At 45.3% G+C, this 25,670-nt stretch overlaps 1 protein-coding gene across 1 annotated transcript; it reads right to left on the bottom strand.

Annotated features, from left to right (window-relative positions):
* Positions 1-8,711: 8,711 nt before the first annotated feature.
* Positions 8,712-23,159, bottom strand: LOC143171035 (interleukin-1 receptor type 2-like). Its single transcript, XM_076359784.1, has 9 exons — positions 23,117-23,159; positions 21,305-21,429; positions 20,951-21,209; positions 18,569-18,743; positions 16,525-16,699; positions 15,320-15,385; positions 13,936-14,071; positions 10,277-10,422; positions 8,712-8,975 (listed from the first exon to the last, which is right to left on the bottom strand). The coding sequence occupies exons 2-9, from the start codon at positions 21,381-21,383 to the stop codon at positions 8,848-8,850; spliced, it is 1,164 nt and encodes a 387-aa protein (XP_076215899.1). The 5' UTR covers positions 21,384-21,429; positions 23,117-23,159; the 3' UTR covers positions 8,712-8,847.
* Positions 23,160-25,670: the final 2,511 nt, after the last annotated feature.

The raw sequence follows: 25,670 nt of genomic DNA, 5'->3' as shown, positions 1-25,670 counted from the left end.
AAATAGAGTGAATGCCAATGTTAAATACTACAAGCACTAAATCTAAACTACAGAGTTGGTGACTGATGTATACACAGTCCCAGACTGCCTCTGCATAACCAGTGTCCCCCATACAGGGTAGACAGTTGATGAAAAACTTGAGTTACTGATTGAAGGAGGGGCAAGGGGATTGCATTTGGGTAAATCAACATTCTGCTTTTATAATTAAAGTGAAAAAAACCCAACATCCAGGCAGAGGCACTAATCCTGAAATGGGATCTCATAAGCTATAAAGTATTTGTCAAGCCTCTCGCAGTCATGTTTCAGCAGCTGGTTTCTATGTCCTAAAGCACTCTTCCAGGGCTGGGACCTGGATGCCACCACCACTTATTATTACTTCGCTCTTTGCTCCTTGTCTCCTGACATTCCCGACAGAGACTTCTCTCCTGCTGCTTGCTTGCAGTCTGAGAGATCCTGCTGGCCTTAGCTGGGAAGCTCCTGGGACCCTCGCTGGGGCAATGTTGCTCCATCATGGTTCCCAGTGCACAGCCAAGAGTGAATGCCACAGGAGCAGCCATTAAACAGTAAAATAAACAAGCAGAAAGCAACATTCATGAGACTGACTGAAAAAGGACAGAGCAGCATATAAGGGCCTCCTCCTCTTCCTCTTCTCCACATAACGCAGGCATTTGGTCATATGAAGAGCTAACTCATCTCTTACAACAGAGTTTCATTTACAGACTGGATCACTCCCTCCAGTAGGAAAGCCAAATCTCATTAAGGGCTATTTTCCAGGGGCAACTGGCATCTCCTGGCAGAGTTTAAAGCAGATTAGGACTTTGGACATGTCTACAAAGACGTATCCAGCAATTGTGTTCAGTGTTTAATTCTTTTGATCTTCCAGCCCTTACAGGCTTGAAAGGGCTGTAAATATGGGCACTGGAGATTTAACTGAGGAAATAATAATAACACAATAATTAAACTCCTAGATGGCATTTTTTATCTTCAGCTGTCCAGCCCTTTTTCAATGGAAATAAAGAGCACAAAGCCAGAGGATGTGATGCAGCCTTGCAGGAAGACCCTGCTGTCACACACATCAAATCCCTTTCATAGCTGTACCCAGCTCCAGGTTAAAAGTCATTTCTTTTTCTAGCCATTACTCCTGCTGAGAAGCTCTTTCGGGACCTCACTGTTGGAGTGACTAGCAGCCAACTTAATTTTGGTTATGCATTTTTCATCCCAGTCTCCTTCATTAGCAGAAATAATTACATGCCCTTGCTTTTTTACTCTCCCACTGGATGTGCTTACGGGCAGTTACCATGGCCTGTCTTTGCCTTTCCAGGCAAGAAGATAAGCTCATATTGCCTATTCTCACAAGTTTTCCATTCCCCAAGTGTCCCTGCAGCACTTCACAGCTCTCCCCATGGGAAGCCACCCTCTTCCACTCATCCTTACGTTCTCCCATGCAATCATAGAATCATAGAATCATTGAGGTTGGAAAAGACCTCTAAGATCATCGAGTCCAACCATCGACCCAACACCACCAGGCCCACTAAACCATGTCCCTAAGTGCCTCATCTACTCGTCTTTTAAATACCTCCAGGGATGGTGACTCAACCACTTCCCTGGGCAGCCTGTTCCAATGTTTCACCACTCTTTCAGTAAAGAAATTTTTCCTCATGTCCAATCTAAACCTCCCCTGGTGCAACTTGAGGCCATTTCTTCTCGTCCTATCGCTTGTTACTTGGGAGAAGAGACCGACACCCACCTCGCTACAACCTCCTTTCAGGTAGTTGTAGAGAGCGATGAGGTCTCCCCTCAGCCTCCTTTTCTCCAGGCTAAACAACCCCAGTTCCCTCAGCCGCTCCTCAGAAGACTTGTTCTCCAGACCCCTCACCAGCCTCGTTGCCCTTCTCTGGACACGCTCCAGCACCTCAACGTCCTTCTTGGAGTGAGGGGCCCAAAACTGAACACAGTATTCGAGGTGCGGCCTCACCAGGGCCGAGTACAGGGGCACGATCACTTCCCTACTCCTGCTGGCCACACTATTTCTGATACAGGCCAGGATGCCATTGGCCTTCTTGGCCGCCCGGGCACACTGCCGGCTCATGTTCAGCCGGCTGTTGACCAGCACCCCCAGGTCCTTTTCTGCTGGGCAGCTTTCCAGCCACTCTTCCCCAAGCCTGTAGCGCTGCATGGGGTTGTTGTGGCCGAAGTGCAGGACCCGGCACTTGGCCTTGTATGAATCCATATTTCCTAAATGGCACCATATCGGTGTGGTAATAAAAAAAAGCTTATACATTCTTTCCTAGCAAGAAGCGATCAGTCATACAGCTCTGCCACTCTTAGGTAGAGATGTGAATCTCAGATCTTTCTCTACTGTGCTTCCTCCTGCATTTTACTGGCTTAGATTCAGCAGGTAAACTACCCATCAGCTGTGATTAAAGGCAGGGCGTATGTTTGTCCCCAGAGCTGATAGCTCTTCTCTACTCACAGGAAGGAGGCCCTAGTCTCCAGCATTCACAGGCTAGCTGGGTTATGATGACGAGAGCTGAGAAACCACCATGGCTTGCCCACTGTCTCCTCTGGGGAGTTCTCAAATTGGCTGAAGACCAGCCATGGTAAGTCCCAGTCAAAAGGAAAGGACTGGTAACAACATATTGAGGGTACATGTAATGATACCCTTTAAACACTTAGTTCATCTGTGTCCCCAACTTGAAAGCCACAAGTTACTTGAGAGGGTTTTTTTGCAAGTAAACAAACATAATATCAACTATTTCCAGTCATAGTCTGGCCTCCCTAGCACTTATGACGAAGCATATTTGGGAGCCAAAGCAAGCAAACAGGATGATTCATTTATCCCACAGCTCAGCAGATGGATGAATCCTCTATAACCAATGCAAAACAGGACCTCTAAGGCTTTAAACGAATAGTACCGTCCAAGCCCTGCGAGACAGAAACGCTGGTAATGCCTCATTGTCCGCAAAGAAATCAAGACTTGCATTTCTATGAAATTTAAGTACATAAAAGTGAAGTTCCTGGGGCACTACTCAACAGATAACAAACCAGTAAAAACAGTGAGAAAGAGAGGACCTTCACTTCTTGTCAAGACTGAGAGATCGACTTTTTCAACACGTTACAAAGGAGTTTGCTCTTTACACCTGAAGTTGTTACCAGGTTCTGAGACAATTTAGACTGGTGCAAAAACCTAAAATTCATAGGAGGGATACAAAACTATGAGAGCCAAACTACACTTTGCAGTTAAAGATTCAGTAATAGGTGAATTTCCCAAGTATCTCAAAAGTGAGCTTGGATCTGTGTGAGTTTTTGAAAGTTTCCCCGTTATTATTAGGTGCCTGGCTCTCCCTGGAGGAACTTCAGGAAGATAACAAAATGTCCTTCTTGAAAACTGTTTGGTGCTGTATTTCATCTGCTTTATTGAGCTCTTTACATCATGTATACTAGCTAATGAATAGACTGCTATAATTTCCAGTGCAATGAACACACTAAAACAAACCAATGAGTTATATATGAATTTAGTGGTTTTCTTATCAACAGCCTGTGTTTGTGCACTGGCAGCAGGCTAGTTTTATGATATACCATTTGTACATAGCAGTATTTTTTCCGGTCTGCTGCTGTTGCCCAGCAGTGCCTGCTAGGAGCAGGCGGGCGCTGGCTGCAGTGGAAGCTGAGCTAGCTGAGCGCTGTGGAAGGGCTGGCAGCCCCCACTGCCCCGTTGTTGTGGTTTAACCTCAGTCGGCAACTGAGCACCACACAGCCGCTCGCTCTCTCCCCCTCCCCCCCCCCCGGTGGGATGGGAGAGAGAATTGGAACGGTAGAAGTGAGAAAACTCATGGGTTGAGATAAAGACAGTTTAATAATTGAAATAAAATAATAATAATAATAATAGAATATACAAAGCAAGTGATGCACAATGCAATTGCTCACCACCCGCCGACCGATGCCCAGCCTGTCCCCCAGCAGCGGCCCCCCCGGCCAGCTTTCCCCAGTTTATGTACTGAGCATGACGTCACACGGTATGGAATGTCCCTCTGGCCAGTTTGGGTCAGCTGTCCTGGCTGTGCCCCCTCCCAGCTTCTTGTGCACCTCCAGCCTTCTCAGTCAGTGGAGCAAGGGAAGCTGAAAAGTCCTTGACTAGTGTAAGCACTACTTAGCAACAACTAAAACATGGGTGTGTTATCAACATTATTCTTACACATTATTCAGGCACTATACCAGCTACTAGGAAGAAAATTAACTCTATCCCAGCCGAAACCAGGACACCCGTGCATGCCCGAGAGCCCCCGGCTGGCCTGCAGTCACACAGCAGACTTCCTCCTGGTCCCAGGGAGGCTCTGTGTACTTCAGCCTCACGCACATGGCAGCTCTTTCTTTTCTTCCTGTAATAGCTGTGGCACTTCATGACCACATGGTCCATGAGCCACAGACATTTTTCCAAGGCATTGACCTGACATTGTCAGCCTGTCTCTTATGTTGGATCCCACAATACATACCTTTGTGCCTGCCTCCCAGACTCTTACAGTATTTTCATTTAGCGTGAGCCTGTGTCCTTGCTCTGCACAGGGCAGAGCATTAAAGTCATTTCCCAAGAAAGCACAGTAGCCTCGACTATGTGTCTCTGGGCTTAAATCTGTTTCCTCTCCAATAACCCGAAATCAAGTGGTCCACAACCAATCATTCCTGTAATCCAGGGTGGATGCATCTCACTTTGTCTTAAACTGGTGGAAAAAGACAGCCATCTCCAGAGGGCAATTCATCCCATTTATTTTAGGCACCGGAGATAACTTTTTCTCCACTGAGTGGAGGAAACATCAATGGCTAGCTTGGAACAGCTGTATTCCTTTTGGCTGGTCAAAGGCTGGATGAGAGGCACCGCACCCAAGGCTATCTTTAGCAGCTCCAAGGTTATAAGTGGACAGGGAATTCTCAGCTCCAAAACGTAAGACCTATTCTCCTTACCTTGTTTTGCTCTCCTGGGTCTCCTCCTTTGCAGACTTGAGTCAGAATAATCATCAAACACTTTCATCAGCAATGGTATTTCACATGTTTCCTATCCTCCTGTGTGCACACCTTCCCTCCCCAGCTACTAGAATAAAAAAAAATTAACCTTCTTATCTTGATCTGCCAAGATCAGCTCTGTGTGCAGATCCAATTCTTATTTCCACTTGCTCCCACATTTATTTGAGGGTTTTGCTTGGGAACTAGCAGATCTAGTTATTTGGCGCTCTCCAAATGACACATTTACTTGGTTTTAGGTGCTGCTCTGGTCAAACATTAGTTATGCTGTCTATTTAGATGGATAGCTGACATCAAGATCACATATGCTGAGTAAAACAAGAAAATAATTAACTGAACTCATGTTTCCTGAAAAGAACTACTTCCACAGGAGCAGCCGCTGTCCTGGATGCTAACTCATGCCAAGACCATGGGACACCAGCCTCTTCCCCTCTGTAGATGTGCCTTTGAAGTTGTTGCAGATTAGCTCTCTGGCAAATGCTATAAACCCACACGGTCCCAGGAACAAGGTGGCCTAGCCCTCCTTACATCATTAATTTTTCTGAAGAGAAACATTGTGGTGCAGAGCCCTGAATTCTTGATGTGAAGTGGCGTTCCCTGATACTGTATTTCTTTTCAGGTCCGATTATAAACTGGTACAAGTCCTCAGTCTCAGTTTGCCTTGAGATTTAGGACATTTTCTCCTCAAAGTACATTGAGGCTAATGACTGAACTTCCCAGGATGGACCTACCCAAAGGACAGTGCTAACCGGAGTTCTCTAATTTTAACTGAAAAAAGGAGACAAAAATTTTGCCTTGGGAAGCTGAAGACAACCCATCTCCCTGCCCGGGGAGCACATGCTAAACTCACATCCCCACAGTGACAGTCTGTGTTAACCTACATTTCCAGAAGTACCCCCACAGAACTCAGTGGAGGGACCCAATACTTCAACAGTTGGTAGCCAGAGCGAGAAAGATCACCCAATACCACCTGCCCAGAGTGAGCCCAAACGCTCGGGGAACTCCAGAGCAAGGACAGCCATGAATGTGGTGGCAGTCAGGAGAGGAGCTTGGCCCGTCAGGGTCTGGTGTCCCTTGGGTGTGACAAGGCACAGCCACAGGGCGAGAGCAGAAGCGGCTGAAGGACGGAGCTCATCCCGCAGCCCCACACAGCGGGGGTCACTGCGTCCCCAGGGGACAAGCCTCTCTGCAGCAGAGCACTGGAAAAATCACACCTCTCCGGGAAAGAGCTGTCACCCCCAAAGAGCCATCTCACATCCTCCTTCCCGCCCAACTCACACACCAGCACTTTGCTTTGGTTTTTTATTTTTTTTTTCCATTTTTCATTTTATCATCATTTTCAAAAACAATATAGACCGTATTACCCTTGTTTATAACAATACAAATCAATGTAAAACATTTACATTATGTAGGTCACTTGTTCAAGTCTACCTATAAAACATGTGTATCGTGTAATTCACTTGAACAAGTCTACCTATCATGAAAGCCTTCAGAACATTACTATACCAGTAGTCAGAGAAGCAAATACCACTTCATAAAAGATAAACCTTTGTTTCTTTACATTCCCCTTCTATTCAAGACACCGAGTATGTAACATCAGTTCTCTGTGTGCCTAATTTTTATCTCACCTTTACATTTCTTTCTCCTTCTCTAGTTTGGAGGAGGATTTGAGGTATTTAACTTTCTTATGGCACCAATACTCCATATACCAAAAGTTCCACTTCTTTTCCACTACTGAGTGAAATTCAACCCCGCTCCTACAGCCAGATGTGTTATCACACTACTCTTGGAGGATATAGATGGATGGGAAGAACAAATCACATTTTGAAAGGTTACACTTATTGGCAAACCTAACTTGTTCTCTAGCTACAGCCCAGCAATTGCTTGATAAAAATGAGCATTCCTGATATACCTGAAACGTTATTCATGTTCCTTCCAGCGATAGTCAGTTTGTCTATAGTTTTCTTCCTTCAAAGAACAGATATCCAAGTGGATTGACTGTTTTCCACACTTGCAGCCACCTTTTACCCATCTGTCCATAAAATATATGTATTCTTTATCATCATCTTTAACATCCTGCACTTGGAAACAGTAACTCCTGTGGTCTTCTTTGGTTCCCATTGACTCAGGCTATGTCGGAAATCTAATCTCTGTGCCTGTATCTTCACAGCAAACATTCAGAATATTTAAAGGGAGACTTTGGCTTAAATCTCATAAAATGTGAAGGTTCTTGCTAATAGATTGAAGGGTTTCTTAATTCAAGCTACATCCTAGTTTTTAAAATCCTTCCAAATATTTACTGGGCTAAACTCAGAACCAGCTGTAAGCGGTGGTGGAAAAGAATTAGATTATGGCCTCTCCCAGATGGGTGCGAGTTGTTCATTTCTCTAGTTTGTGGGACCACATGCAGCTCTAACATTCTTACTTTACAATTTGTTTCTTTGGAGCCAACATTTTTCCTGACCATTTTTTTCTCCTACAGAGTTTGAAAAACCTCTGGGCTGATTTAGCTGAACAAAAAGCTTTTTCCTTGGTGTCTGTGAGAGGTGTCAGTTATGGGTCTGTAACAACCTGGACCTTAAGGCTAGATCTCTTCTCCTCCCATACAGATGAAGATAATAGACATTATATATGATGCAACTATTTCTCGGCTATCGTAAGTGTTATCTCTTGGAAGAGGAAGTAACCAAGTCATTCTACTCATTCTGATCCTCAAAGTACAACATGGTCACTGATTATTTATTGCTCCCTTCTGATTTATGTCGAGACTGGAATCCAGTTAGATTAACCTAACAGGCAGTGGTTTACATCATGAGTAATTGATTTGCATACTTCCATCTAGAGGACAGGAGGTTCCTGAAGCTGCACCAGCTTTAGACTCATGCAGACTCATTGTTTATGGGAATCTATGCCAGACTTTTATACTCATATCAGCGAGGAGAATCAGGCCAGTCATGAAAGAGTTAGAGGCACAGAAGGGCAAGACTGTACATTATTACTGGTAATCTGTTCGACCGCTTCCAGGAATAAAACTTTGTATTAGTCAAATGACTCTCAAAACACTAAAACATCCCTCCAAATTCTTTTCTTGGCAAAGATAACAAAATGTTACAGCTGCCTATGAATCTCTAGCTATGAGATATTGGTAGATAAAACAGAACAGTGTACAATTATCTGTTATGCTGGTGTAGTTATGTCTGGGGAAGGGATATTCTGAGACAGTCCATTTAAGCAAAGAGTAATCCAAATGGTGAAAAAATTTAGATTTTCTGTGGAAAAGTTCATAGATACACAGTTGCCATGACAACTGTATTTGGCTCTGGAAAAGGGAAAAAAACTGGCTCTTTTTAGACTGAAGTAAAATAAAATGAGTTTGGATGCATAAGAAAACTGCTTTTTCACTCTGGTGTGGAACAGTTCTTCTGTAGCAAGCTGTCTTAGCTTCTGTTTTTAGATTTTAGGGTTTTTCTTTTCCTTTTTTTTTTAAACAATAAGACTATTGGAATTACAAAGGGTGAGAGCACCTCCCTTTCCCTACCCTTCCCGTATCCAGGGCACGTTCCTGGTATTCTGTCTTCCAAAATTCTACAGTTTGCACCCTAGCTGCAAAATAATAGAAGCAGGTTTCCTGCATCTAGGCAGCATAAAAATACAAACTTATGTTTATAACTTCATCAGATCATAGAAGACTTGGAGAAGAGGAAAATAGCTGATATATATCCATCTGCTGGAAAAGCAGTATGTCTGGTCTGAAATGTCTCTCTGTGTCTCACGTGAAAGATAGCCAGGATGATTTTTTGTTCTGTTGACAGCTGGAGAATAAAGCAGATTTTAAACCTCTGCTATCATGTATCCTTTATCGGCTCTCTGCTTCCAGCACTTGTGTATGCATATCCCCCCCACGATCACACAGGCCAATGCGACGGGAATCATTGCAATGTACCAGGACAAGCCGACAGCTGGAAAAGTAAAGAAATGAAATATTTTCAAAAAAACCTCCCAGGAACATAGTTTTCTAAGTTCAACGAGGAAGAGGAGAAATCACAATAAAAAGGATGTCTGCAAGTTAACCTTCCAGCAGGGTTGATCACCTGTGAAAGGAAGAGGCCTATTGATTGAGCGCGCTGGAAAATCCATTTATGAAGATGGGAGGAAGAACTGGAAAACAACAGAGGGTGAGAATTTAAAGTTCAATCCTTTTGCACACACATGACTCTTCCCAACCCCTGCTCAGAGTGTCTATGTGCTTTCTATCTTAATTTGGTGTAAGCAGAGACACTCCAAGCAGGAAATAAAAGCACCGTGTGGAGAGGGAGTACGTAACAGCTAGTCCACCCTCAAGCTCTGTGAATAATTTTCTAGTCCAGAGCAGCCTATAAATTACTAATGATCAAGCCAAGACTCTGAGCTGTTTCCCAAAATACAGCTAACTTCCAAGACCAGTGTCCGTCCAGACCATTTTGGATTACTCCAGCCTATATTGGTTCATGGATTGCCTCCTCTGTAGTAATACGTGTGTAGCTCATGGAAGACAGGGGCAGCACATCATCTTGCAAATGAGTACAAATCTCTCATCATAGGATGCTGGAGTGAGTCATGAGTTATAATGAAGCCTGTAAATGTTCATGCCTTTCTAAGACAGTGTAAGCAAGCTTTGGTGATTCATCAACATCATGCAAAGAAACAATTAGCATTACTTCACATTGTTTTTACAGCTGGTTCTTGGCCAACGGTCTATCACACTGCAACATTAATTGCACTGTGCTTAGGGCTTCTCTTCCCATCAGTAGGAGCCAAAATAACAACACCCATCATAATTTACACTTCTTGTTATTTTGGCGGCAGTCTGTGCATGAGGAGAAGGAACACTCTGATCTTTATTCTGCTATTGTCTTTTTTTGTTTTTTCACTACTTGTTGAGGAACTGGAAGAGATCTGGCCCTGCTGCACCCGATGGGAGTTTGCCAGTAGTCTCACTGGAGCCATCATTTCACAAAGTGTATCTAAATTGGAGCCCTATCCAATGAACAGATACATCAGCACAGATCCTTATCCTGGCAGAAAATGTCATTGAATGACCCACAGAAAGTGTATTCTGTGAACAGGCTATGCCAAAGTCTACAGGTGAAAGAGGCAACCAGTTTTTCCCCAGGCAATAATCCATCCTAGTACTAGCTCTGACAGTATAAAAGGCTTGGATGATAATTTAGCATTGGAATAATGATAAAAATTATCCCAAGTAAGCCATCAAACTAGTTACCTTCCTGCTTGACCCTTGTTGGCAGTACTTGGTAGCCATATCTGTTCTGGGCCAGACATGTAAAGTCTGTGTAAAAATCCACTTCTTTGACAGAATCAAAAATCAGTGGCACTTCAATGAAGTTTTCACCATTTTCTACAATTTCTCTGGAAGAAAAAGAAAAATTTAATGTTAAATCCTTTTATAAGGTGGCTTTACTCTATTTGATATGTTCATTCTAACAGCACATTGCAAGAAAATGCATTGGATATTTGCTCATTTCTGAACTAGCCCCTCAGCATTAGAGGACACCTGTATCTCTCAGCCCAGTTCTGCCAACTATTTGAGTCTCACAAGTCAGTACCCATCCTGCACTTGTTGAATCTTCCAGGGAAAAAAGGTCTGGATTTGTCTTGCAAATACAAAGAAAAAGGAGGGAAGAAAGGCAAGCAGAATTCTGTATATCTTTGAGCTTTCTACACAGCATTGTGGAAGGAAAAAATTCCTTCTCTCTGACCACCTATTCATTTCTGAGATTAAGTCTTAATATCAGCTGGAAGAGGACATACGGAGAACGTAACCCTGCAAATGCTCACTCAGCAAACTGAACGACCACTCCTGTCTATCATGCGCACAAAGCCAAGAGCTCAATACAAGAAACTGTCTAGGAAGTTTCCGGCTTTCTTCAACCTGATCGTTTCATCAGTCCAACTATTTAAAAGTCGTTTTCTAGCTGCAGTCAAACATTGTCTCTTGGTATCTTTTAGTCATTGCTGGAGCAGATGTCCAGCTGCTCTTTAATGATCTGATCTTGAGTCTGCCATGCGCTGCGGCAATGGAGTTCCCTGTGCACTCCTCCCGGGACTGTACCGCAGGAAGGCAGCAACACGGCAGTGGCTGCTTTGCCAGAGATTTCTGCGGGGAATTTGTTTTCCCGGTGGCATTTGACCTGTTTTGCCTTGCTGCCATTCTGAGGGCTTCCAGCAGAACCGGGGTGTCGCACACACCGTGGGCTCCGTATGAGCCCTAGCTGGCAGGGTCCCTGTCCTTGTGCAATTGTATAACAATAGATAACAGTAATAATGATAGTGATAGTAATAATAAAAATAATTTTTGAAGTCCAAGTAAGAAAGTACATGTGCTGCTCTATTCTAAAGCCTGCAGAGACTATAGCCACAGTACATTTTATGGCTCCTGACCACAGGTTTAACGCACCGTCACTTATCCATGTAAACAACATTATAAATTAATGGTCTCAATCATGCTGTGGGGAATGTGAAAACACATAAGGGCTTAGGCATACAGCTGAGTTACCGTGTTACCTCTGGCTGCAGCTGTGCAAGAAACTAAACATGGTCAGGTTGTTATCTGGCACTGATGGCCACAAATGGTCAAAACCAGCTTACATCCATAACTATTAAACACTCCTGTCCCTCAAAATAGGGATGCCACATCGCCAAACTCTGTTGGGAATGATCCCTGCCCCATGCTAAATCCTAATTGATAGCCAGGAGCTCTTTGGGAAGGTCCTAGCTGGTGAGTGACCAGTTTAACCATTCACAGCAGATGCAATGGCATCCCAGAGCCCAGGAACCTTCCTGGCTCTGTCCACCAGTACAGGCAGAGCCACCATGACCCAGGTGAGGGTGATGATCTTTGTGGGCACTCTCAGCTTCATCAAATGAGAGATAAAACATGCTGACTTGGACCTCAATGAAGAGATTTCAGTTGGTAGGTTTACCTCACATTTGCGAAGCACTAGAAGCATGCCTGAACGTAGAGAGTTAGCACTGCTCAGGTGACATGTCACAGGTACAGAAAGCAGGGTTACAGCGTTGGTGGATAAGGGAAGAGTAGCTGACATCATCTACCTGGATTTGTGCAAAGCATTTGACACTCTCCCGCATGACATCCTTGTCTCTAAATTGGAGAGACGGGATGGACCACTGTGTGGATAAGGAATTGGCTGGATGGTTGCACTTGAAGAGTTGCAGCCAACGGCTCGATATCCAAGTGGAGATCAGTGACGAGTGGCGTTCCTCAGGAGGGGAACGGCGCTGTCTAACATCTTTGTCGGTGACATGGACAGTGGGATTGAGTGCACCCTCAGCAAGTTTGCCAACGACACCAAGTTGTGTGGTGCAGTCGACACGCTGGAGGGAAGGGATGCCATCCAGAGGGACCTGGACAGGCTTGAGAAGTGGGCCCGTGCGAACCTCATGAAGTTCAACAAGGCCAAGTGCAAGGTCCTGCACATGGGTCAGGGCAATCCCAAGCACAAATACAGGCTGGGCGGACAATGGATTGAGAGCAGCCCTGAGGAAAAGGACTTGGGGATGTTGGTTGATGAGAAGCTCAACATGACCTGTCAATGCGCGCTTGCAGCCCAGAAGGCCAACCGTATCCTGGGCTGCATCAAAAGCAGCATGGCCAGCAGGTCGAGGGATGTGATTCTGCCCCTCTACTCCACTCTCGTGAGACCCCACCTAGAGTACTGCGTTCAGCTCTGGGGTCCCCAACATAAGAAGGACATGGACCTGTTGGAGCGGGTCCAGAGGAGGACCATGAAAATGATCAGAGGGATGGAACACCTCTCCTATGAAGACAGGCTGAGAGAGTGGGGCTTGTTCAGCCTGGAGAAGACTCCGGGGAGACCTTATTACAGCCTTCCACTACCTGAAGGGGGCCTACAAGAAAGCTGGAGAGGGACTTTTTACGAGGGCATGTAGTGATAGGACAAGGGGTAATGGCTTTATACTGAAAGAGGGTAGATTTAGATTAGATATAAGGAAGAAATTCTTCACTATGAGGGTGGTGAGGCACTGGAATAGGTTGCCCAGGGAAGTTGTGGATGCCCCATCCCTGGAAGTATTCAAGGCCAGGTTGGATGGGGCTCTGAGCAACCTGGTCTAGTGGAAGGTGTCCGGACCCATGACAGCGGGGTTGGAACTAGATGATCTTTAAGGTCCCTTCCAACCCAAACCATTCTATGGTTCTATGATTCTGTGATCTTTTCCCTCCTTTCCTAGCAGTAAAAGCCTTGAGGCATGCAGCTATGAGGCAGCTGAGAAAAGGCTCCACAAGATTGGGAGAGACAATGGATCAGAGCAAGAGAATGTGGGACATCCTGCTTCTCCCTCCCACCAGCATCCCCCCCAGTGCTTCCCTGGCGCCAGCTCTAGCACTCACTGGGCGTCTCTGTGAGTCAGTTTAACTCACTAATATGGAAAAGAACAAGCCTAAGGGGAAAAACAATTATATTTAAAAAAATAAAAATAAAAACCACTGGATAGTTTTCTGTTGTCTTAGTGTGTTCAGAGAACTTCATGAATGACAGGGAGAGGATGTTGCCGTGGCAACGGGGCAAGGAGAGAGATAAGAGAAGCTCTGGGAAGGATCAAGTCCCATTGCTTTCCACTGCAGTCAGCTCTTACATCAGCTCAGCTGCCCATGAAAACGTGCTTCAAGTTTAAGCCTAGATAAAGAATTGATTTCACCCTGCCTGGGTTGGGTTTGGGTTTTTTTTTGCTTGCGTGCCTGGGTTTTTTTCTCAGCTCTCACCTTCACTTCAGATCTGTCCATATCCCATTTCATTACCTGGCATTCAGCTGCACTGAGAGCCTCTGTAACACTGCAGGTTAAAACAACAACCACAAGGAAATACTTTCAGCCAGACTTACTGTCGTTCTCCCTCTGTAACTCTGCTTTGCTTGTAAACCACGTCCACGGTGGTGTCATTTGCTAGCCATTCCACATCGGTATGGACGTGGCTGCTTGGTCCAACTAACACTTTGCATGGGAGAGTCATCTTGGAGCCTGTTGGTAAAAGAAAGATTAAAAAACCATTTGGATACATATGAAGAACTACTCTTTCTCTTGGTGAAAACCAACATCTCCAGTGGGAGATCAAGTTCCCACACACGTCAAGCACCACTACCTTCAAAACTGAAGCTAAGCCCCAGATTGCTTTTGATCCCCTACTCCTTGGCAGCAAGACCCTTCAGTTTGGCAGTCCTTTCTGCTGCTGACCAAATTATTTTCCCATTGCAACAGTTAGCAACTCTTGTACTAGACACACTCCTCAGGAAGCAAAGCTGTGTTCTTGTGGCCTCGCTCCTTCTCATGTACTGCAGCCCAAAGGGCACGCTGTGATTTACCACTCCAGAGCAACTGCATTAACCAACAGTGTAGCTTCACTCAGAGGTGCTGTGGGCAAGGGCATTCAGCTCAAGGTGGGAGCTCCAGAGATAAAGTGATCGTGCAAAAATTCAGAAATTTTGCTGTAATTATTGTAACTCAGAGCTAAGGATAAAGAGCCTTCAGACTGGTGCGTATCTATATGATATGGAAAACACAGGGCTCAAAAATGCACATGATTTTATTATTCTATCTGTGCAGATGGTGATAAACGGGATATAAAACACTCCATGGAGCTAGATAGGCAAAAAAATGACTTGGTAGTCCTACGCTGATGGAAAGAAAAGTGGCAAGGGAAAACTAAGACATCATAGGACACAGCTGTGTGTATAGTACCCAAGTTAAAAAAGCTTAGTGTATACCTGGCATTTTCTGAGAAGAGGAAATGCAGCAGAAATTTGTTGTCACAATATAATCTTCAAAGAAAAATTGAGATCCTATCAAGGTACTTTCTAACTAACAATTGTCTAGTTCAAACAGTAAAAAGCAATGAAAAAATGTCTCCTCCCAAAAGAGCTAGCCGGCTCATTCAAAGCCACTGGATAACCTAGACCAATTTGAGGGAAGATTGAAAATGAATAGTTCTTAGTGGAGGGGGACTCTGAGAAGCTGATCTAAGGGTGCAAACGTGCTTTTCTCGCTTTGTTAGTGGCTAAAATCTACAGCATTTCTACAGCTCCTCCTACATGGAAGACAGCATCTAGTTGTAGACAGTAAGATGCAAAAACTACTTCCAGCACCAACCCTCAGCTAACATAATCGAGATCAAAAGAGCTACAACAATTTATGCCAACAAATTGCACCAGAAGAGGACCTGCTCTAATTTTTGCCTGATTAGATGTTTCCGGAAATAATGTTGGGCCATACCGAGAGCAGCTGATGTCGTCTTTTGTGTTGGATACACAATTATTGGGGTAATTCTCTTTTCTTGCTCTGGAGAGAGAAAGAGGGCAGAGAGTCAGTGCTACCACAACAGAAAATTTGGGCATTGCCCCAGAACTATAGATGGGAATGTGCCACTTTGCTCCACATCTTTCATCTCCCAGGAAAGCATTTGATTATTAAGCCCACTGGCAAAGAGAGACATTCCAATTTCAGGCCCAGAGACCGGTGTTTGTGGAGATAGACAGGATCAAGCTCACATCCTGAGCCTGAAAGCTGCGCCATGAGGAACTGATGGCAGATAAGTGAGTGTCTTTCGGAAGCAACAGTAACATTAGGCACTAAGCACGGTCCTTTCTATGAGCACTGAGTGCCGAGATCCTTGCACACCCATTTCATACTTGCAAAAACAGAAAAGCCACAAGCGTAAGCAGAGAACGGACGCGCGCGTGGCCGAAAAGTACACCTTCAGCCCTCCCACACCCGCGAGGCGTTCGTCTTTCAGAAGTCACTTCCACAGCGGGCACCGGTGCCCAGCCGGAGGGGGCAGCGCCCTCAGGCCGCCTTCCTTCCAGGGCCGCCCCTCCGCACTGGCCGCCGCCGCGGGCCGGCCGGCTGCCCTGGGCGGGGCGGCTGGCGGAGCGCGGCGAGGCGGGCTGAGCCCGCGGGGCGGGGCCGAGGGCGGGGCCAGGGGCGGGGCGGCGGGCGCGGGGCGGGGCGGGGCGGGCGGCGCCCGGGCACGCCCGCCCCCTGCTGGCCGCTCGGCGCAGCAGCGCCCCGCCCCTGCAGGCGCCCCCTGCCGGCGGGGAGAGACGGTTTCAGCCGTTTGCGAAAGAGCGGCTTTCCCCCATCCTGAGCGAGTATTAAATGCTTTGTTTCCTAAACCCTCTGAAGTCATTCGCAGTGACACCCCCCCCCCCCCCCAAGACATAAATTACTCGGTTTAACAACCGCAGGCGCTTGCAACATCGAGTTCTGCCTCCCACAGCTCCGCTGCAAGTCGGGCAAGGGGGTGACCCCGGCCCTGCCGGGGTGCTGCGGGAAACTCATCAGTGCCAAAGCACGCACCCGTGGCGTCCCCCTTTCCTTGGCAGTGCTGAGAGGCCAAGTATGAGTTCCTCTTCTGAGTTTCATTAACAAATAAGAGATTTTTCTTAAGTGCTGCAACGTTTTAAGGTGTCGATATTTACCGACAATCTGCAGTTGAATTGTTCTGGTGATTTCATACATTACACCTTCGTATGGAAATGCCATCTTGCAGGTGTAATAGCCAGCGTCTGTCGGTAGCACAGAAGTCATGATCAGAGAAGTCGAACCTTTCAGAATCACAAATTTTTCGTTGTCGTCTTCCAAAGGCAGAGCATCCTGGAGAAAGGACAGCAACTGGTGTTACGGCTCAGATGATAGGTGTGGTTGCACTCTGTGTAACTGCCAGACGAAATTACTAATCCTTGTCTCTCTGTCGTTAAAAGTTCACTTATCACTGGGAAATCTGAGCAGTTCCACTTTCCCACCAAAGGGCAAGTTCTTCAAACATGTATCTCTCTCTAAAATGCTCTGAGGCACTATATGAAGTGTGCAGAATCGCTATTTTAATCTATCTATAATGCATGTGTAGCTTTTCAATAAAATGCACATTTTAGGATGGAAAAGATGTAACAGGCTCTTTACTGAGTTCTCTTAAGAGTAGTCATCTAACACATTCTTTTAAGACAAAACCATTTTAGTAACCATCAAGGTTTTCACAACACTATTATTTTCCATACATGACCTCATAAGAGTAATATTCTAAGCCATTCTTCTAAGATAAATACATTTTAGTAACCGTGCAGGTTTCACAAACCTACTAGTTACCCTACATGACCTCTCTGTTCCCTGCATTGGAACAGGCTGCCCAGGGAAGGGGTTGAGTCACCATCCTTGGACGTATTTAAAAGACGTGTAGATGAGGCACTTAGGGACGTGGTTTAGTGGGCATGGTGGTGTTGGGTTGACGCTTGGACGCGATGATCTTAGAGGTCTTTTCCAACCTTAATGATTCTATGATCTCATAAACTGTGATAAATTCCTGTATCACTAAGGCTCTGTTCATACATGGGTTGGAGTCCTGCTAGGAGCAATGATGCTCCTTCTCCATGAAGGCAGGCTAGCTCTTTCTGACAGTTGTAGCACGGCCCATATTGAGGGGGGCAGCCTTTTACTTAGATACATAAAAGCGGGTTATAGCCTGCTTCTGAAGGGAATCCTGAGCAGAGGCATTTTGCTGGTATGGTACCAATCACGACATAGGCACTGCTGTATGAAGCCAGCCTAGGTATTGCATCCTACGGTAAGAATGATAGCTGCACGAGGCAGAGCATGCGATCATAGTGGGAGTGTAAATAAAAGCTAAACCAAGGTATTATGAAAATATAAGAAGACTCCCGTGCTGTCCAGTGCGAGACTGTACAGCTGAGGATGATCAGGTGAAGGATATTTGACCTTACGGGCAAAACCAGGTTTGCCTACTTGAAAAGCCATGGACTGGCAAGTTAGGCAAGAGAACACTATAAGCATTGTGTCATGAATCTAGTATTTCCAAATGCTGTATTCCGGTTGATTAATGAAAGCTACTCCATCTGAACAGCTCACAGGAGGGAAGCATCCCTGGGAGGTCCTACTTCATGGGATTCACTAGAGGGGCCATAAAAAGAAGCATAGTGCCAAAGAGAAGGGCCTAGTCTGAAGTGGCAAACCCTGGAAGTCAGGGTAGGTAATCTAGCCTTAAAAATAGTTACACTGCCTGTGAGAGCATAGGATCATAGAATCATAGAATCATGAAGGTTGGAAAAGACCTCTAAGATCATCGAGTCCAACCGTCGACCCAACACCACCATGCCCACTAAACCATGTCCCTAAGCGCCGCATCTACACGTCTTTTAAACACTTCCAGGGATGGGGACTCCACCACTTCCCTGGGCAGCCGGTTCCAATGTTTAACCGCTCTTTCAGTAAAGAAATTTTTATTTTTATTTCATCCAGCACATAACATGTGGAGTGCTTCACCGTGTGCTGAGTCCACCCCAGACAACCTTTCTCAAAATATATACATCTGCCCCAAAATTCCCAGTATATTATGCTGTGCTCATGGCTTTAACAACATCATGTTCAGGAGAAACAGGAAGTGGAGGTGTACGTGCCTTTACAAACAGGTTGGGATTAGGCTTTGCACAAAGAAGAGGTGAAAGTTCTTACCTTGTACCACGTGAGCTCCAAGCTTGTCCTATTTGGTGTAAAATCCCACAGGTCAGGGCAAACGATCTTTCCAGAGGTGAAAGTGAAGAGGACCTGGAGATAGGCAATCTTCTGAGCAGCTGTTTTCTCCACGACTGTGAGGTGGATGGAGACCTCGGCGCAGTAGGAGGAGTTCCTGCAGACGGAGTGGAGAGAGGTGAGTACCCACCAGCGACGAGAGGAACTCAAGTGACATCCTTGGTTTCCTCCTGGCTCCGTTTCCCTCCTTAGCCATTTCTGAGAGGCCAAGACTGAGATCATACCAGGAGGGATCCTGGAAAATCACTGGTACTGTTTTTTTGGCACAATCTAAACATGTTGCTGACACATGTCTGCCTCGGAGCTTCAGTCGTTTCTTTTTTGTACAGCAGGTTTGCTGTGCACCCTTAGGCTAAGGCATGGTTTTAATTCTGCAAGGAGGGGGAACGTGTCTGCCTAAACAGTAGCGGGTGTGTCATGGACCCTCCACCATTTCCTTGAAAGAGGTCTTGACTGTGAAAACCCTAATGATTCGGACCTAAAGGTGAAATAAAAAGCTTAAATCATGTATTAAAATACACCTGCAGTTACTATTGCACAACCAGTAGGCATTTCTGTGAGTGCATATTATTTTGCGTAGAAAAGAGGGCGTTCCTGCCTTGAAAGTTTTACAAATATTTACAAATATTTAACTTTTCTTTCTGGCCCCAAGTGACAATCGCTTCCAGTCTCAAGGAGGACCAAACTGGGGGAGATAGGTGCTTAAACTGTGTCCTTTCCGGACACATCTCTGAAAGCCTGCCTCGGAGGTGCCTTCACCCAGGGCAGTGCCTGAGCCCTGCGGGGACCAGCAAAGCCGGGGGGACGGGCTGCAACCTCCTGGAGAGCAGCTGGGGGCTGCGAGCAGACAGACTCGCACTACTGCTGGGGCACGGTGACTGGCTGTCACCTACGGGTCGGACTTCTAAATCCAAAATACTTGCTCAGCAGAAGCAGAGATCTGTGATAATTTGCTTCTACCCTCATTTTACAGAGTGTTGAAAAAAATCTGGTGGCTTCCCTGCGGGATGATTTGCAGAGGAAAAACAATTTTTTTGTACTGTAATACTCGGCTCTTGCATATCTTTTTCAAACAAGTTTCACAGCATTTTACTATAGCTGTCAATAACACTGCCACAGTGTTATAGGTTGAGGAACTGAGGCAGAATAGTCCAAAAAGGGGACTAAAAAACACCCGTGAAGGTCTCGGGCAACTACTCTGTGCTTTAGGACAATATTTGCAACCTTTTGTTATTCTGGCCTCACTATCAAAGTCTTCTTTTCCGCTCCACCACTGCAATCGCTGCTGAGACATGTGGAAAGGCCAACTCAATATGCTGAGCATGATTTATTAACTTGAGTTCTGCCTGTCCATCTCTTCTACTGCTGACACACGTCACTCACGTGTGCCTTGCCAGCAAGGAAACTGCGCTCTACACCGGCAGCTCCAGGGATGTAGAGAGATGTTTTCTGCTACAGACCCCAGAGCAAGGTGCGAATTGCCAAGGGTGTACTGGGAGGCTGACTGGATGGAGGAGCTGGCAGGGGACAAGGACCTGGGACACCTTCTGGAGTTCAGGCTCTAATGGTGACGGACGTTTTTGCCTTCCTCAGTCCCCCACAAATCCAGACCCTGGTACCTCTTTTGAAACTGTACGGGCTGTCAGATTGTAAAAACTTGGAAAAAAATGACCAGTAGGGCTGAAAAAAGCCATGGCTCACATCTCAACCCACTGCCAATATCACAAGTCCGGTACCAGTCTAGTAAATACACATCGGCTCTCATGAAAGATCTTACAGCAATACCAAGGCAATCAAATTCTGGTGTAAAATGTGAAGCAGAGGAAAAGTAAAGACCAGGGGTAAGGAATAGGGAAGAAGGAAGCCACTGCAGGGCCACGGTGCCTTGGTATATGCTTCGTAAGGCAACCTGAAGTGCAAACGAGGCTATTTGCCTCTCTGGAGCTGTAACACGAGGGTTGCGTTGTGCAGAATCCCCTGCCTGCAGCATGTCCCCGCTTGCCATAGCCCTGACTGGCTCATAAATAAGCTAGAACAAACTCTCTGTACACTATTTCCTCCTGAGATCGTAGCCAGAGTGGCAATACTGTGTCACGTTTTATCCAGATTTCAGTATATATATCTATAGAAGACACAAAATGCATTTAAGAGTTCTGACTTTCCACATTTTTTTCTCTAATAAAGTCGGTGAGGAAATGGTCTTATCCAGACATACTCTGAACATAACTGGAGTTTAGAATCAAGCTAATGTATTTTAGAGATAGTCATCTTGTTAGAGCACTGGATTTTCTTTTAAATACCCACCTTCTGGTGCAGATATATACTCCTGAGTCTTCTAGCGTTGCTGGCAAAAACCAGAGTGCATCTCCTTTTGCCCAGATTCTTGGATCTTCATCTCTTCCTGATATCGTGGGTTTTGAACCATTTTTATACCATGTGATATTAGGGGTCAAGGCAGAAAAATCCAAATGTTTGTATCTGGGGGAAGGGCATTTCAGAACCACAGGTTCTCCACGCAGTTCATAGTAGTGTTTGAAAAACACAGTGTGATTTGGGCAGTTTTCTATAAAAATCAGAGATATTTTTACATTACTGTTAGCCAGGCACATTAAAAAGAAGGGAGAGGGAGACAGAAAAAAACCAAAAGCATGCCCTTACCTGTGCTTTTGACTTGCTGGAGTCTGAAAGCAGAGGCGCCTGCTGTGCACATCACCAGGACAAAGAAAAGCCCACGCATTTTTTCCCAGAGGAAATCAGAAGACCGAGGGAAAGCGTCTTGAAATCTACAAGGAAGTTTATTACAAGACAGAAGATACAATGAAAGTACTCAATGTTAACTTAAGAGTTAACTGCTCTTTTCCTCACTCCGGACCTGGTGAGCTTTGGTTCACCCTTAGTGAGCAGAAAGGCTTCTTCATCCCTAGTTTATGGGGGCTGACTTGTGGAACAAGAGCATCTGGCTTGGCACAAACACATCACTTCTGTCCCTTTCCTTTCACTCCAGGAGATGCAAACAACATACCACAAGATGCTGCTGTCCCCACGGCTTTTCAGTGCAACAGCTACGGGTGGAAAAATCTGGCTCTGCTTATTTTGCAATAAGATGTGACTGAGGCATGGGTCAGCTGCTTCGAGTTAGCTGTAGTGCAGTAGCTTGGGTGAACACAGGAGCAATGATGCAGTAGAATAGACTTTAGCTCTCTTAAGTGGTCACTTCAGGTATCTCCCAAGGTTGTATGGACCTCATTAAATCCTGTGTCACTTTATCTTCCCCACTGTGGCTACCAAAGTAGGCCAGCTAGCGTAGATCAGGCTGCAAGCAAAATTCCTGCTATAAACAGAGCCAAGCTTTCAAAATCTCCAGCAAATCTGTCTCTTGGGACAAAAAGCTTTGACTCCCATGGCGTGCACACACATCTTGCTGTTGGTGCACAAGTGAGTTTTCAGCATGGACACTATTTCCATCTGTGCTAAAAAAAGATGAGGAAAACCCTGAACAATTTGTCCTAAAAATCAGACACGGTGACACTAAGGGAAAACAAAACTATCCGCTGCCAGTCATTCATTGTCATCTGTATTGCCTGGCATGGGCAAGGCAGCTTCTGCATACATCACGGAATGCTTTCTGGTCTGCCACGAGGTTTCAGCTGCTGCTATCCAGTTGATTGATTATGTGTTGTCTCAGTGTACCACAGGCAAAAATGCATAAAACATGCTATATATAGGCACCAGTTTATGCTTTATGTAAGGTATTTGTGTGCAATACAGTACATATATGCACATGATACATACTATTTCCATTTTATATACAGAAATGTAAATTGGATGCATTTAACATTAGCCTGACGCTGTGATTGTCCCATAGGATGAATATTAAATGACCGGACAACTACTTCTGATTGTATCCAAATGCAAAAACCTATTTCTACCAATATAGCAGTCATACTCATAGGTACTCACCTTCAGGCATCTTCTGTGTATCCAATCATGCTCATATTTATAATGCGGTTTTAATCCAAATTTCTCCCTGTTCTAGTAGCTCTATTTATCTGACGTCTGATAGTTTGACTATAATAAACTACTTCCAGCTTATTGTCATCTTTACAACACCACAAAGCCAACCTCTTGCTCAATAATACTGTTTCATAACCGCGGGTCGTCCCCCTACCGCTAGATCTGCAAGGGTTTCCAGGGCATTGGCATGGAGCTGTAGCCCCTCTCAGGGCTACACCTGGACGAGCTGCTAGTGGCTTTGTCTGTGGCATTAACAAGCCCCGTGGTTCACATTTAATACCCTGTAACAGGGGAGTTTCTCTCTCGTTAGATCCTTTGCCTGATGAAAATACTTGGTTATTTTGTTCAGAGCTTTCCAGCCCCTTTGGTTTGGTATCTAGCAGTCTCCATAAGCCCTACACAATCTGAGGGTTTAGTGGATGTTTTCATTCCCAAATTTCCATCAGATTCACTTACCTGTGGTTCTGCAGTCTTTCAGCTATTAACTTCTCATGAAAAGACACAAGACTAAAAAATGCTGGTGAGGACCTTATATAGGCTTTAGCTCAATTTCAAGCGGAAATTTGTCTCTCATTGCCCAATCAGATTTGTGTCAGAACCAAATGACATTTTAGACCCACCTTTCTTTCCTTCCGTAGAGTGAGGATGAGAGAAACAGAGACACACAGAGAGAGAAAAATATGTATTTAGATTCCCCCAAAAAAGGGGAAATGACTGCTAAATATATGACTAAATTTCCCTTTTTCTGACGAACGGCAGTTTGCATACACTCATGTCTTCACATGACTATTTCACGCTCTACCTCAAATAAAAAATTCTCATGGGTAACAAAAGGTGTCCTGCAGCATAGTCAGCAGCTAAATAATTGCAATCTTCACATAATGTGGTTTAGCAAGTTCTTCATGGACAAGACAAATCTTTTGTGATTTCCCAGATAGCTTGTGAATCACAAAGGGATCGATTCCCCTTTCCTTCCGTAACATCCATCTTAGTGTCACAGCTTACATTAAGGCTCTCTTGGCAATGGAGTATAAAAAATTAACACATATAAGCAGATTATGGCATCCAGGCCGAGGAGCAGAAGGGGTAAGAAATAGGTTATGAATTGTGGCAATGTTGGCCTCCACCTGTTTAGAAGAGGGCAATCTAGTGGAGGACTTCAGTCTGGAACTGGACCGCAAGACAAATTTTTCCTGTGCCTTGTCCTGACACGTGATGCCTCCTGCAGGCAACCCTGCATTTCTTACGGTCTCTTGATCCCTCAGGGAGCAGCTGTCGTGCACTGCCTCATTGCTAGCCCAGGAAGGCAGTGTGTGGTGCCCAGATGACCTGCCGGACCTGGAGTCAGCACACAAGTCTCTCTCTGCTAGCAGACCTCAGTAAAATGTCCTCGCCTGCCCAGACTTCGTAAACCTCAGCTGAGCAGCCCCGGTCTGGAGCACTGGGGTCCTAGCCTAAGGCTCAGGCTTTGTGGTGCTCTCACTAACCAAATAACGACTGAGTAAGAAAAATACATAGCTGTTTATTGCAGTAAGCATTTTTTATTTAACCCTAACATAATTCATTAACTCTTTCTTTAACTAATATCAGCCTCAGTTATACTGGAGACCTCAGAATATTGTTTAAGAGGTGAAAAATTATCAGTTTTTGAGACCATGCTGCCATCTACTATGGAGAGAAGCAACTAATAGATGATGACATCTATTAATATACTGCAATCTTTGGGGATGTGTCATATGCTTGGGTTGCACATATTCTTTTGTGCAGGCAATATCCACCATATTACAGCAACTTTAGTAAATAAACGAAAAAAATCACAAAGCCCCATATTTCAATCTGCAATGGTCTTTACAGTTTCTATATCCTGATCAATGCAGTCATTGCAAGGGTCTCCACAGCTATCAGCCCCACACATGGCTGCCCGGTTTTCCTTAAGCAGTCCTGTAATCCATAAACCTGAAAGGCTGATGATGCAGCAAAAGTTAGTTACTGCCCTGGAGTCCTCCATCTTCTCAGTGAAAAGAAGGAACTCATCTCCATTGATGCTAAACTCCCACATTTGTGCTACGAAACCGCTGGTCTTGCTTTGTGGACCCCCTGCACTTCATTCTGGGAATCTGACCTCATGAATTATAAAATTCTTGCAGTCCTTCCTTTTCCAGTTCACTGTATGGCAACCAGACAGAAGGGCTGTCGGACTAGGTGACCTGTGTTATATTAAGTCTTAAGTTCAGGCTATTACCATATGAAAGACTTATGCAATAGAGGTGGGAGTCTCTAATCGTAACCGTGGTCACGAGAGCCAGGCAAGTTCCCAGCAGATAACCCAGGCATTTACCAGGCTCGAAAAGAGCAAAACTGCAGGAAATGAGGTTTGATGTCTTTGGAAAGATTGTACCTACCAACTGCTGCAAACGCATTCATTGCATTCACTGAGTAAAGCCATCCGACAGCAAGCTGTTCAATGAGCAGCAGAACTAGCATCACTTGCTTTTCTGGAGATTTGTGCCCCGTGCCCTGACACACGCACACATACACCCCTCCACTGCAGCCACTTCAGCTCTCCCCTCGTGGCCTTTCCCCACCACACCCCAGCCCTTTCCTTCCCCCCACTTCATGTCCTCTGCTCCCACCTCACCCATGACTAGTTCATCTAGGCCAGGTGCGGCACATCCTTGGGCTCGCTCACAACTACATCGATGCTAACTGGTCAACTCATCATTGCCCACCGGCGTAAGGGCTGGGCTCTGCCTGACTTTCCCTCCGTGAGGCAATGCTTTGGGTTGCCCATCTGTACACACCACCAGTGACCAATTTTCATCACACTTCTACAAACCCAGACTCCTTGAAGACACAGCCCCTTGGAAAATACAGATGAAGCAGTCTAAAGGGTTCAAAGTGAGTTTATAGTGCGGTAACATATGCTGTCCTGCCTTAGAAAACTAAACCAAAACCAAATAGCTACAGAGTAGCAGTGCAGTTCCCAGATAGCATAATGTCCTCAGATACA

Source organism: Aptenodytes patagonicus, chromosome 1 (genome assembly GCF_965638725.1).
Source record: "Aptenodytes patagonicus chromosome 1, bAptPat1.pri.cur, whole genome shotgun sequence".
NCBI lineage: Eukaryota > Metazoa > Chordata > Aves > Sphenisciformes > Spheniscidae > Aptenodytes > Aptenodytes patagonicus.
Note: the sequence above shows the minus strand (reverse complement) of the source record. Positions and strands in the feature narration are given on the sequence as shown.

Bases quoted from the DNA above. Each gene is read 5' to 3' on its own strand.
- LOC143171035 (XM_076359784.1), bottom strand. From the start codon at position 21,383: ATGCGTGGGCTTTTCTTTGTCCTGGTGATGTGCACAGCAGGCGCCTCT. The intron at 16,700-18,568 runs GTAAGAACTTTC...TCCTTTCTCCAG, and splicing joins TGGAGCTCACGTGGTACAAG to GATGCTCTGCCTTTGGAAGA. The intron at 14,072-15,319 runs GTATGGCCCAAC...TTTTACCAACAG, and splicing joins GACGACATCAGCTGCTCTCG to GCTCCAAGATGACTCTCCCA.